This window comes from Aotus nancymaae, unplaced genomic scaffold (genome assembly GCF_030222135.1).
Source record: "Aotus nancymaae isolate 86718 unplaced genomic scaffold, 86718_ANA_hifiasm-v0.15.2.pri h1tg000108l, whole genome shotgun sequence".
NCBI classification, from domain to species: Eukaryota; Metazoa; Chordata; class Mammalia; order Primates; family Aotidae; genus Aotus; species Aotus nancymaae.
Window position 1 is genome coordinate 43,308,068 of NW_026988523.1, and position 14,697 is coordinate 43,322,764.

The window sequence follows — 14,697 nt, forward strand, 5'->3', positions numbered from 1 at the left end:
CACGGAGATTTTAAATGATAAATAAAAGTTGCATGTGGTTTTAAATGTCAAAATGAAGGATCAGTAAGTCAGTGGTATTGGAGGCTGGAGACGTGGGTGATGTGTGCCTTGAAGGAACCTGCAGGAAGGAGATGGCTCTCAAGCTGGGTCTTGAGAGGTGACCTGGATTTCTAGAGACCAGAGGAAATGGACAGGCAGCGGCGAAAAATCCTCTCACTTGACTTCTCTGTACAGGAAAGGAAGGAGTCTCACTTTGACAACGAAAAATTATTACTTCTTTGCAGCAGCATAAACTACAAAAGTCTTTGTAGCAAGGATTTCTGTTCTTTACCAGGAATGGCTGATGGCACTGCTAATCTTTCTGAACATAGAGACCTATAAACAAGATCTCAGGGTTCAAGAGGCTTGATGGGAGCCAGACTAGAGACGGGTGTGGTCGTGTGGCATTGATGTGAAGCCACCAGGGACTGACCTAGTGGTAGGTGACAATTAGAGAGGTTGCCCTAGCAGTCAAAGGGTCATGGAAACAGGAATCGTAGAGCCAGCAGCCTGAGGAAACACGAGCAGAGGATTGGCTTCTGGGAATTACGATGGCAGGTAGAAGTTGGTGAGCTGAGGCTCCAGAGCAGCATTCCAATAGCAAGAGCAAGTCACTATCTCGGTCTTTAAGGAACTGTAACAAATAGCAGGAAATTAAGCCAAGCTAGGCATAAGCTTGGTAGAGATGGTCTCAACCACAAGAAAGAAGTTTCTGTGTGAGGATACCGATGCCAAATGTCCAAGTAAGACAAGTGGCAAAATTGATTCTGAGTTACCCATTGTACCAAACTAGGCCAGAATAAAATTTCTTCTGTCTGAGAGCACATGTTATCCCCAGATAGGGTTGCCAGATTTAGCAAATGGAAATATTGCATATGATATCCTTATAAAATTACAGTGTAACGGGGCATCCCATATTTTATCTGTCAACATCATTCCTAGATCCTAAGAGGGAAGCTGAATCTGTATATGGGTCTCACACCAGAAAGAGAAAAGATGGGGGCTCAAGGATGCAGCAGGCTGTTAGGAGACTATGTCTGTTCTGTACTTTTGCAATTCCCACTGTGCTCGCGGTGGTAACTTGGATACAGATGCAGGGTGGGATGTCCTCCTTCTCCTTGTGCCTTTCTGGAGAACACTCCTTGTCAAGACGGTGTGCTGCGCTGTGCCACTGCAACAGTTTTTGTGGCTTGTTTGAGTTAAGCTATGAAGTACCGAATCTCCCTGATGCCAATTTAGTAACAGAATCGTTCACTGCCTGAAGATAAAAGTTACCCAGAAACTTGGCAGTGCTTCTCCTCTGCCTTTTGAATATTTTCTAGGTGTACACAGCTATTTACGTGTAGTTGGAGTGAATTACGGAGGTCAGGGATTTGAGGCCATATGTTTCTCCATGCCCATGTCTGAGGATGGATGTCACTGTGACACTAAGTGTTTATTTACCTCGTCCTATGCCTCTCCAAGAAACATTTATCAAAATCTGTGATGTGTCAGGCACTGTGGTGGGCACTTGGGAATAAAAGATAAATTCCACAGCCCTGCTTTTCTGGTCAGGTAGGTGAAACAGACGTGTGAAGGAATACACGCGATACAGCAGCACATGTGCTGTGACAGAGGCACACACACGGAACTGGGGGCCTGCAGGAAGAAGAAGCAAACATGGCCAGGGCACAGATGGATGTGCAAAGATACTCAAATTCAGTCTCAGACAGCAGCCAAAGTGTGAGTGGTATATGATTGGAGGAGTGAGGGCGTGGCATTCAAGGAGAAGGAACAGACATGAAGTGTCTGCTCTGTCATGGGAAATTCATGGGAACGTAAATACTTGTGTTGATACGGGAAGCAAGCAAGATCAAGGCTGTTGCAGACCCGCTGAGGACATTAAACCTTATCTTGAGGCCAGTGGGAAGCCATTGAAGGCTTCAACAGGGAGATGACAAGCACAGAATGACACTTTTGAAAAATCGCTCTGGTGGCAGCTAGAGACAGGACTGGAGGAGTACCCAGACCAGGCCTGGATCTGTTTTCCACTGTAAAATTCCCCAGGAAATTTTGAATCTTTTGACGTCCCTAAGGGGGCTTTCCAAGAGCATCTTTTCATCCCCGACCATAGCTTGATGAGTGCTGTCTGTGTAATCTTGGGAAAGTGTTAAGCATATCAGGAAGACATATTTCTTCTAGCTGGATAGAAGAATGATGAATCTAGGATGTGACCTCTACTGCGTGAGCTGATGTCTCCCTGACATATAGTGGCTCTGTGTGTGTTTGCATAGGAGGGAAAGAGGATGCATCCGTGTCCCTTTGTTTTCCTTCCTGGCCGACCCCAACAGTGCCTGGGTGATTGAGGGCCTGGAGCACGTACAGCTCCTCACCCGCGCTGAAGCATCTCTAGTAATGGCATCCGGCCCATATGCAGATCCGGCTCCGCTCTGTGCTGACATCAGCCGGTTTGTGGCACCTCAGCGTATTTCTGGGTTGCAAATGAGAGTTTCTCAGTGCCAGGCTTGCTTGGGCTGTCACATCAGGTGATGAATTCTCGGCATCAATGGTGTGCTGCTAAGGTAAGCACACAGGAAGAGTGGGGAAAGGAGGAGATGGGGCAGGTGGTTCTTAGCCCAGCAGCCACGGCTCTGGGCTAAAAGCAGTACTGGATCCACAACAGGGCGGGAGAGGCAACTGCCTATGGCCCCCATTCTGGTTCAGGGAGGGTGGTAAATCAGGGCCTTGGTTGCAGTTCTGTGCTGTGTGTCCTGTCAGGAGAAATCACGTGGGTTTCCCATCTGCCGTGGCTCAAGAGCCAGCTTCCTCTACCTTCTCAGGCAGGCATGTTTTGCATTACCTTTTAGATGAAGTTCTAGCAAAATTTGGTGTATATCAAATTATACGCCAGATTCTTTAGGGTAGACTGTGGAGTAGATAGTCATTTTTATTCCTGAAACACTTTATTTCCAAATACCTTTGTGTTTTGGAAATCCGGATTTTCTTATCTCAGGAACCTGCTGCATTTTGTCCTAATTTTATATTCCGTGAGCTTCTCTCTTCGTGAGCTCCAGGTTGAGCCTGCTCTGCTGGCTTAAGCTTCGTCTGCAAGAATTAAAAGTCACGTTGGGTCACACTTCCCAGGTGTAGCATCACAGACCACAGAATTCCCTATATAAACTGAGTGCAAATATGAACACTCTTCCATTAAAATGTTTTTAGCAATTAAAAGGGTACCTTTGGTTTCGCAGATTTTACCTTCTACCCTGTGACCCCTCAGTGTGGTTTATGACATTAGCGTTTCCAAGAAAGTGTCCCTTATAAAGGATAGTTTGCATCAGAAAGTAGAGAGGGAAGCTGAGGTACAGAAGAAAAATAAAAATAAAAGTCTTATTTTCCACCCCCCCGCCCCCGCACAGTTGTTAATGAAAGCGTCGTCTCCTCTCACCGTGCCCAGAGATAAATAAATATACAAAGGCGGAGTTTCCTACTTAACATTCACCCACAGTCGAGGAAGAGGGAAGGAATTGCTCCCCAGGGTTAACGTGGCAGTAAGCGAGGTCAGCTGTTTCCCAAGACGGTGCAGCCTCTGAACGTCCTACATTAAAGCTAGAACGGTACACCTGAAGCAGCCGAAGTGATTTACAGGAAACCCGGCTAAGTTGAGTTTGCTCGCAGTTTCTATCTTATGACGGTTTTAGCAGTAACAGCAGCAAACAATATACCGTTCTATAAAGCGCCTCTAGAGAAAAGAATTCTTCCACACTCCCCAGTGTGACATGCTTCATCTAAAAAGTATCTGTGTTTCTCTAACTTAAACCCTTTAGTCTACAATGTCCTAAATTTGGTGAGAAGTGGGAGGTCATAGCTGGCATATCCTGGAATAGGGTGGCCAACAGTCTCATTTTGCCCAGGCCATAGAGGTCTACTGGGATCTGAGACTTTAGTATTAACACGGGACATTCCTGGGCAAACCCGGATCAATGGTCACCAAATCTGAGGGGGCCGGGGGGGGAGGGAGAGAGAGAGAGTGTGTGTGTATGTGTGCATGTTTGTGGATGGAGAGCGAGTGAAAAAAAGGGAGTGAAAAGGGTTTTGTTTAGTGTATTTCTTTTTTTTTTTTTTTTTTTTTTTTGAGACGAAGTCTCGCTTTGTCTCCAGGCTGGAGTGCAGTGGCGCAATCTTGGCTCACTTCAACCTCCGCCTCCCGGGTTCAAGCGATTCTCCTGTCTCAGCCTCTCCAGTAGCTGGGACTACAGGTGCCTGCCACCACACCAAGCTAATTTTTATATTTTTTGTAGAGACTGGGTTTCACCATGTTGGGCAGAATTGTCCTGATCTCTTGTCCTCGTGATCCACCTGCCTTGGCCTCCCAAAGTGCTGGGATTACAGGCGTGAGCCACCTTGCCTGGCCCTGTTTAATGTATTTCTTTTAGATAGAAGATTTTATATATTCTTCGCTAGGCCAACTAGAATAATATAATGCTGGTTTTGATATTAGCTTGAACTAATTCCTGTCTCTACCTTCTGTGGGTTCTCTGTACCCATCTTATATACTGGTCTGAGAAAACAGAACTTTTTACAGAAAAGAGATCAAATTTTTACTGTTTGAGTTATTTCAGGTCTGGGATGACTCAGAAAGAAGTCTCCCCGAACCTTCTGGGCAATATAGAATGCCTCGTCAGTTCCTTCTTAATGAAACGCCACAGAACTGATTTTCTTTACTACTAGCTTCATTTTTCCACCACTTGTTGTTATCTTACTGGAATGACGGCATGGCTAAATGATAGGGAGAGAAGTGATTTGTGAGCAACATAATAGAACTCCTTTGTTCCATGTGCTGTGACGTGTATGCGCACTGCTTTCGGAGAGCTTCCTTATCTGCTTATTTTATACCAAGTAGATTCTAAGATACGTGACTTTTTTTTTTTTTTAACCAGAATTTTACTCTACTTCATGGCATTGTACTTAAAAACTTCTGTCGTGTTTTCTTAAATTTCTGTACTGCTGAGTCAGCACCCAACCCCTGCCTCCCACCCCCACAGATACACCCCGTCTGTCTGTCTGTCTGTCTATCTACCTACATACATATGTGCATATATACATGCATACATAAACACACACATATCTATCTATCTAGATATCTATCTGGTAAACATTCACATATATAAATGAGTAGGAGAAACAGATACCAGAGTAATTATATCTGTAATCAAAGCTGACTCATTTTCCCCAAGTAGCAGGATTATGGGTTCTGTATGTTTTGGTTTTTATCCTTTTTTATTTCCCAGATACTATAGAGTAAGTGTATCTTATTTTTATTTTTAAAACATGATATTAAAGGATTCTCTTTGGGAAGAATAAACATAGCCACCATTCTTTGTCAGCCTAAAATGGCACCAGAATCTCTATTCTTGGTTGGGAAGGGCGGCTACGATATTGTCACCCCGGTGGCGGACCTGCATTAGGAATCTGAATTAATTCTGTTCCTGATTCTGAGTATACAACACAGTGTTTGCCCCCAAAAGTTGGGAAAGCCTTCCGTTATGACAGAAAGCATCCTCTTCCTCCTTTTCATTCTCCTCCTCCTTTTCATTCTCCGTCTAATCTCTTTATCACAAACAGCAGGAGGAAATGTCCTCCAACAGAGAAAAGGAGAAGAGGAGCGACCTGACTGGGTTAGGAGATGGGAGATTGGAACTTGAGAGCAGTTATTTGCTGACCCAGGATTTGGGAGCGGTGTTCTTGGCATTGCTCAGGATGCCCTCTTGGTATGCAGATCTTCTCTTCAGTGAGGTGTGAACAGAACCTACCCTGATGCTGAAGTAACTGGTAGGAACTGCTTTGAATTAAATGCCTGGCTTTCCTGGGAAAATTGGAGCATCACTGGTATAAGCCAATGATAAGAAAGCCAAGTGGATGAAAAGGGCAGAGAAAATGGAGCCTAATTCAAAGGTCTCGAAGCCTGTGTTCTCAGTCACGAACCAGGACACCTGCTTTTCTCTTGCACCTCTGCTCTCTTAGGAATAAAATGTGAACGGACATTTCCAGCACCTGTCAAGTGCCAGACACTCTCCCGGTGCCATAGACTGTGCAAGAGTTGGTGACGGCCCCTCCCAAACAGCAACAGTGGTACCTGCCCCGCCTCCCCTAGATTTTTCAGAGAATGAGAGGAGAGTACAATAGAAAATATTTTACCAGGGACATCTCAGACCTGGTCTGTTCAACATGAACTCCAAAGGAACACAGTAATTGAAGAGGGGAAAGGCATTTTAGCACACTCATATTTCAATGCTTTAAAACATCTAAACAATCAGGAATTATGCATCACGAATTAACCACTACAGCAAATCATTCTTCAACTATTTTAGTGCTGGGATTTTTTTTGAAAGGGGTGGTTACTCAACAGGTTTTTATTTATAACGATTTTAACAGTTTTATTGTTGGGATGCTCCTGGATCTAGAGTCTTATAAAATGATCTCCAAATATAGATCAAGCCTGTGCCTTCCCATCTCACCGCCTCTCTGGGTATGTTCACACAGACCAGTCCTATGGCCTTGGCACCATTGTCGTATCTGTTGTAGTCACCTGAATTACCCTCTGTACTTCTCAAAACTCACCTCAAAGAGCGCTCCCTCTGTGAAGTGTTTCCTGATGTTGTAACAAAACATGGTACTGTTTTTATTTGAAACTTCCTAACAAAGGGACTCTACCATGTGTTAGGTTCTGCCTTGGTGTATAGTTCATTCATGGGCTTATCTCCCTGTTTGAGCACATGAACTATATCTCACTCATCATTATATACCCATGAGCATCTAGTAGAGAACCTTGCATAGAACAGGTACCTGGAATCCCATAAATATATGGGACATCCAGAGCCGGAAAGAGCCTTAGAAAGCATTTGAGCCAACCTTCTTATTTTTCAAAAGGGGAGACTAAGATCAAATAGCAATAGCTAGTTGTTGCCAGAGTCAGAACCAAAACCTTGAGTCTCTTGACCTGCAAGACAGCTGTCATTTCACTGCTGGCTGGGACTGAATTACAGAGTCTTTGAGAAGTTTAAACACATCGTATTAGTGGGAGGTGTTAACATCGTATCCAGAGGCTCACTCAGATGACCCAAACTTGTTTGAGGGTGGGCGGAATATTATCACCCACAGTAATAGTTTCCTGCTGATGAGTGTCACCTGGTGCCAGGCACTGTGCTAGGTCCTTTACACAAGCTGCCTCATTGTCATTGTCTGCTGAAAACAGCCACTCAGAGGACTGACTTCTCTCCCTTTTTCCCTTCTAGGCTAATGGAGGTTGGCAGGATGCTACTACCCCTTCATCAGTGACCTCCCCTACAGAAGGCCCTGGCAGTGTTCACTCTGATACCTCCAACTGATCTCCCAGCAATCGCATCCCGGCTGACCCTGTGCCCCAGCTGGGGCAGGGGCAGGAGGGAGGGTTTCTCTCCCAACGCTGAAGCGGTCAGACTGGAGGTCGAAGCAGTCAGCAAACACAATAAGAGTCTCCTCCTCTTCTCTTCTTTGGGACACAATAAGAGTCTCCTCCTCCTCTCTTCTTCGGGATGCTATTTCAGCCGATCTGGACACTCCTTTATACTCTCTTCCCTGTTTTTTCTGGGTAGAAGCCGCCCTTCCCTGCCTCCAGCTTCAGCCTGGTTTTCGTTATCTTCCCCGCCCTGTGCCTCTGTCCTAGACTCCCGGGGTCCCTGTCCTCTCTCATATCACGGAAGGATATTTTCAACAATTAGAGGAATTTAAAGAGGAAAATAATGACAAAAAAATAATAAAAGTGTTTGTACGTTTTCATGCTGGTGGTTTGAGGAGCCAAATTTACCTCACTCGGATCCCTAACTCCCTGTTAACAGGCAATCCTCCTCCGTTTCTCTTATTACTCTCACTACCTCTTAGCAGGAATATGCCACATTGCCCTGCTTCTTCCAGGCCTCCCTGCCTCCTCTTGCTCTTCCTCCCTGGGGACAGTACTGATTAGAACACTTTCCTCCTCCTCCTTCCCAGCCCCAGCCATTCACTGGGGACTGTCATAGCTGGGATTCTAAAGGTGCCACATTTTTCAGCTTCATCTCCACTAGGTTGGTTCCCAGGCAGGAAGTCAGGCAGTAGGGAAGGACACGGGAACAGCAGGCGCAGAATTCCTAAGGCTTTCTTATCCTGTGAGCAACAGCTCTCAGTTTCAGAGGCACAGTCTTTGGAGACCATTCAAAACTCAGCAAGCAATGTTTAGAACCTATTGCAAAACTGGGCCTGGGTTAGGCATGGTGATGAATGCATCAGTAAGGAATAGGAAGCTCTTATCATGAAACCTTCAACCTCAGCCATGCCTTCATACTTACACACATACATGTATGTGTTGGCACACGCACCATCTCACACCTCACTTTCCCAAGATGCCATGTACAGTTACCTGCGTTAATAACCATAGCACTATACCTTAACGAGCCCGAGAGAGGGAATTAGTGACGCTGAGTGAAGCTCACTGACACAGAGAAGCAGTATATGTCTGGGGCTTCCAGGACCTGCAGGGCCGCTAGCATGCACTTACCGGAATGGCATACACAGGACCTGATCTTCAGGAAGGCCAGGTTTCCAGCGTCAGCTAACTTGTTCCCACCGCCTCTGGAGCGCTCAGGGAGCCACGCACAGTACCTACAATGTCGTTCATGGATTTGGTTCTGTTTCAGTTTTTGTTTCGTATTAGGCACACTGTATTACTTTTCCAAAATGTTATACCACACCATGTTCTTGATCCCGACCTATTACTCTGGAGGAAAGAGTGGTTTCAGAACGTGGCTCATGTGAACTTTTGCTAGCTTCATTTGAGGACCTGAGAATCATGGGGAAAGGGGGTGTAATGTTTTAATTGAAATCATCACAGTGATGTTTATTCCCTGGGAACACAGTGTATACTGAAAAAAAAATGAGACAGTAGCTTGTACTTGAAAGCTATTCTCAGATGTCACCTGAGCTCACCATCTTCATAGCCAACCCTACCAGCAATAAAGATGGCGGCTCTAGCACTTGCTTAAGTGGGAGGTGGTCAAATCTTTTGGTGCCTCGTTTTCTTCATCTGTGAGATGGGAACTGTTATGCCTGACTTCTAAGAGGCTTGTGAGAGACTGAAGAAGTTGGTTTTACTCGTACCCAACCTGTAAATGTGAAGTCAGGGGAAGTGGTGTCCCTGAAATAAACGGGTTCATGCTGTCTAGGGGCAGTAAATGGTTTTCTTGTTCTAACTTCTGGTTAATATCAGAATCTTGATGTCATCACCATGATGACAAAGAGAAGAGTTGTTGATTTTCTTGGTTTTGGTCTGTCTGATTCCTTGGGAGAAAGAAAAGCTTCCAAACTAGAAAAATAGGCCCTGGTTCTCCTAGTTTGCACTTGAACCCAATATGTTGCCTTGTACATCCTTGGTCCCTGTCACATTGACTGTACTTGGGAGGCTTCCAGGGAGAAGTATAAGACCCTGAGGGGTGAGAATGTCCAGCTAACAGGGACATGGAAATTCTCCATGGCACTACAGTCATGAGTAGAAAACACTCTGTGTGCTCAGAGGAGCAGGGGACGCCACCGAAGAAACCTGAGGGCACGTGTATTTGAAGGAATTGCAAAAGCTAAATACTTAGCAAAATGAGATTATGCCTTGATGACTAAAAGACACTAGAAAGGTTGTGTCTGCTAACTTCTGCCCTAATCAGAACAGATGCCTAGAAGGAGCATCTTGGTGACAACTTCATAGTAATTAGAACCAGTGGAGAGCTCCGTCTTAGTGGCAGGAGTATAATGAAACTGCCCACACCAGAACATGGTTGAATCACCTTTGCTTGACTTAGTGCAAAGTACAAAAGACACAAAAGTGTGCTCTTGGAAACAAGAAGAGTGACTCCAGATGTGGCTTGAATGATTGCCATGTTAAGTCAATGCAAAAGGTCAGAGCAGTGCTACATTGGCACAGGCAGTTTCTCTCCGGGCAGTAGTTTGCACTGCTGATCACCTTTCACAGCATTTTCCCCACCCAGCGCTTCACTTAGTCCTCTCTGTATTCAGCACCTCCATCTGGCACCCCCTGCAAGCCCACTGTCACTTCTGACTTCCAACGTGGCAGCCGTGGAATCTGTCCACGTTAAGTGAAGTAGGAGAACACAGAGCAGCGGGATGGGTTTGGAGAAAGCGTGCCTCTGCAAACACAGCTTCCTGGGAATTCACATTAGGTCAGTCCTACGGATACCAAGAGGCCCCAGGATTCCTTCATTTTCTAACGGAAGTGGGAGTGCTCCATTCCCCCACCCCGACCCCCCCAGCAAACTTCCCCTGAGAAACGATACTAGGCCCTGGGTTTGCCCACCTTGTAACTCTTCATCATCTCCTCCTCTTCATCCCTGACTCCTCCTCCCCCCGGCGTGGAATTGACACCCGTGCAGTACGTTTGCCACGTGGCACCTTCTTTCAATGTATGTTTCCTTTTGCTGTGGTGGTGGTTCTTTATTTGCTGGTTGCCTCTTCCCACACATCTTTTTCTCTCTCTCTTTCCTTCTGCTTTTTGTTTTTCTGCCCAGAAAAACCTGACTTCGATACCAAAAAAGATGAAACTACAGAAACTCAAATTTAAAAAAAACTTTAAAAAAAACAAAAAAATACTCAACAATTCTTTCAGCTTTATTAACATTTTCCATTGTTTCTTGCGACTTGTGTCTCGTTCTTTGTAGTATTGATGATGAACATTTGATAATGAATGTTCTTGTATATTCAGATAAAGGAAAAAAAACCAAAAAAGCGGTCTGAATTTAATAGTGTTTATAATAAAAATTTTAAAAATGACCCTCATAGCACGCAAAACAGGATGGGGAATTCCCCCTCTTCTTTCTGTGACAATGCGTATCATTCCTGCATTAGTTTTTAACACCAAACTACCTACATTCATCATTTCCCTCATTTTTCTTTTATTTTCTTGCATTTGTGAATTAGTTCAAGAATGCTAGAAAAGTGTCGAGTTGTGCACATTCATTTCTTGTTTCACAATGTTTAAAAGTGACAGTAATTCATTTTGTAAACTAAAAAAAAAAGGTTGGAATAGTGAGCGTAATAGGTACAACCTAACACATTATTATGTTTATTAACTTCGAGACCCAGAAATAAATTCTTTTCTTTTCTTTATTCTTGCTCTTAAAAATACAAAAAAAAAATGTTTTGTTTTGTGTTATTTTTTTGGTTTGTTTATTGGGGGGGCTTTTTTTAATTGTCAGGATTATGATCTTGCTGTTTTTCTTCGATGTGTATACAAGGTGATGTGAAAAGACATTAGCATAGTAGTAGGAACAAGTAGGCTTGTTCTTCTACTTCGTTTCAGGATTCAGTTAATGCCAAAAGAGAAGATCAAGTTCCTGTTGATGTCTCATTGCTCACCTGCATTTCCAGAGTGTGGCACTCACGCAGACCCAGAGAAAAGTAAAATCAGGGACATGCTTCTCCTTTTAGCCCTTTAAAAATTTGAGAAATTAGTCCAAGGGAACGTTTTATGCTATCAGGAAAGGTCTTGGCCGCTTTTGATTCTGATTGTCACAGCCAAGTACTTTGTTTTCTTTCTCCTAATTAATAACTACATACCATGAGTCCTCTTCCAACTGGAGAGGCTTTTTCTTCCAGAAGAGTCCCACAGGAGATGCTGGTATGATGGGCACCATTGGCTAAGTAAACTAGATGCAGGAAGCAGTCCTTGGGGCCAGTCTGCCAGCGGAGTCCTGGTTTTGGATAAAGAGTTGGTGAGATATTGGGCCGGGCTCAATGCTGTAATTTTAATCCAAGAGGCTGAGTTTACTTCACAGACAGTACACTTCTGACTTAGGCAGCTGCTTAACGCAAATCGCAAAACCGGCTTGATTTGGAATGTTTTCATTAGAGGAAAAAAGAAAGCCATATTATCTGAAAAAGCTTAATTTTAAATATCCCTTATTCAACAAATTATGTTCAGAAAGTGGTCAGAACTTAAGCAAGAAAAGGGAAGAAAGAATGCAGAATTGAGGAGTAACACCTTGGGAAATATCTCTACCCGGAAACTTGCGCTCTTGAAGTCATAACGAAATAATGGCGAGCTTTTCACATCACCTTTATGGTTTCAATCCCTAGCTCAAAGCTTTCTGGAATCTTTTATTTTTTGTAACCTTTTTTTTCTTTTGTTAAAATAAATAAAACATTCAATGTTTTTCTCCTTTTCTCTCTTATTCTTTTCTTTAGCATTTTCGTTTTGAAATGCTTTCCTTTGGTGGTTGGTTTTATTCTCCCCCACCTCCCCCCTTTTCTTATTCAGAATATAAACCTGCAAAGCTCTACTCTGTTTTGGTTTTGAAAGTTTAAGCTTTTATGCTTCTGTGAGAGCACAGGCTTCTGTCCCTTTTGATTCCAACTGAACTTTTGTGTTCTCTAATGATACTAACACGGTGTAGGTTTTACAGTCTCCTAATTTGTACTGGTAATGCATATTCCAAATAAATAGTTTCTTTTGTTGCAAAAAAAAAAAACATTTGTATTTTGTGCACATTTCTTTACTTACGTGCTGGCAACTTCTCTTTCCCCAAACTCGGCCTGCATTAGTGTAGATTATGGTTTAAACTGTTGCCCTAATCACTGAAAGGTCTGCATACCATGGCAGTGGGGCAGAGACCTCGTGGGCCACCTTCTTCACTCAGGAAATACGAAGGAAGGAAGAAAGGGTCATTTGTGGGTAAACAACAGCTGTATTACAGAGGGATAGGGCGTCCCGTCCTGTCTGCTTGCAACTGACAGCCATCCACAAAGCACCAGTTCAAAGAAATGCCAGGGGTATTTTCCATAATAAATTCTAAGTCATGGCTGTTTGCCCAGTGATTCTCCTTTTCTTCTCTTTGTCTGCTGTGATCTGATCGTAAGAAAATTTGTGGTTCCCTAAAGATGTTTCAGGGGAAGGAATCTAGGTTATAAATAATACCCAGTTGTAGGCTCTCAGAAGTATGCTAGATGGTACTCCCAGTAGATGTGTATCTCTACCCTCTGTTATGTCTACCATCCCAAATAAGCGTCTCTTTAATAGTCTGCACTCATACGGAACCCCTGGCCTTGAGGTTTCCATGTGTTACAGAGTGTGATGTCCCGAGTGTTGTAGCTGGAACACCAGGCCTCCACGTGTAAGTCTGCCCCAGCCTTTAACACCATCTTTCCATTCACAGAGTGGGATGGAGCTCCTTGTCTGGCTTTTGGCATGTTACTCGGGGGCCGTCACATGCATTGCATTCTCATTTTCGTGTTGTAGCTCTCCTGTGAGGCTCTGACCAGATCCTCTGTGAGACGAGTATGTGTTGAAAGCTGAGTTAACAATCACTTATCCCAATCACAATTCTAAAGAATAGAAACTAGATCAAAGCGTCCCCAGCCTATGGGAATCAACTTATTTTGATTAATGAGCAAGCTAAGTTCCCGATGGCCTCAGAAGTTTACAGCTGTCTGCCAGTGTTGAGTTGGTGAGCACCACCAGAAGCCGAAATGGAGGACTCGTGTTCCCTTCAAATCATGTTTGTTTTTGGGGTTTTTTTTTTTCTTTCTTTAAGAAGGAGTTTCACTCTTATTGCCCAGGCTGGAGGGCTCACTGCAACCGCGCCGCCTCCTGGGTTCAAGCGCTTCTCCTGCCTCAGCCTCCCGAGTAGCTGGGATTACAGGCATGCACCACCACGCCTGGCTAATTTTTTGTATTTTTAGTAGAGACGGGGTTTCTCCATGTTGGTCAGGCTGGTCTTGAACTCCCAACCTCAGGTGATCCTCCCGCGTCAGCCTCCCAAAGCGCTGTGATTACAGGCGTGAGCCACCGTGCCTGGGCTCCGTCTTCGAATCTAAACGTTGGAATATACTTATGGGAGCAAGCAGGCTCCAGTTCCTTCCTTTTCCCATTGCATGGAGAATTGGCGTCTAACTCACCCACCAAGTGTATTACTTAGAGTGTTACTAAATCGATGTAACAAATAAACCAAAAATGTATACTGCCTTAAATGCAATACAAGCTGTTTCTCACTTACGGAACAGCCCGAGGCAAATGTCCCGCTCAGAGTGCTTCCTCTCCGTGAAGTGATTCGCGGATCCAGGCGCTTCTACGTTGTGGCTCATCCATCCTCCAAGAGTCTGTAGCTTTTCACATCCAGCCCGCAGAAGGGAAAGGATATGAAGCAGGCCCACCCACTTCTTCAAAGCCTTGACCGAGACTTCCCTTCTATTCGTATTCCTAAATGCAAGGGCTGGGGTAGGCGTGGGGATTAGAAAAGTAGTCCCTGGCAAGGCAGCCAGTTCCTGGGAATAATTGCACACAGTAATTCCGTGGACAGCTGACTATCTCCATCACATCTAGTAACCGTAAGGATAAGGAAGAACGAAAGTCAAGCCCCTATATAGCTGTTTTGTTGACCGGACACACTTTCAGTAGAGACATTTCCATGTCAGCATTCCATACTTGGCTTCATTACTCTTCACAGAGAAGATCAAGAGAGGGATTTAACAGGGGCCAGAGATGTGCAATCCGATATTGCCCCCTCCAAGTAGAGAAAGCGGAAGGCTCCGCCTCTATGGAAATGTAAGAATGCGGGAGAAACACCCCCTTTCCCCAACATTCTCCAAATTTTGTTTTCTAGCTTG

General features: G+C 44.4%; 1 protein-coding gene across 6 annotated transcripts in view; it reads left to right on the top strand.

Annotated features, from left to right (window-relative positions):
* The window catches only part of PBX1 (PBX homeobox 1), a 329,519-nt gene that overhangs the window by 282,242 nt on the left and 32,580 nt on the right, over positions 1-14,697 (top strand). For 3 of the 6 annotated variants that reach the window (XM_021676185.2, XM_012468898.2, XM_064370619.1), the window contains one exon: positions 7,314-12,253. The exons of 2 other annotated variants lie outside the window; for them this stretch is intronic. In XM_021676185.2, the coding sequence (XP_021531860.1) occupies positions 7,314-7,406 (93 nt within the window). In that variant the 3' untranslated portion in view covers positions 7,407-12,253. Of the gene's footprint in view, positions 1-7,313; positions 12,254-14,697 lie in introns of those variants that run through there. One more of the 6 variants, XM_012468896.3, reaches the window with a different exon arrangement.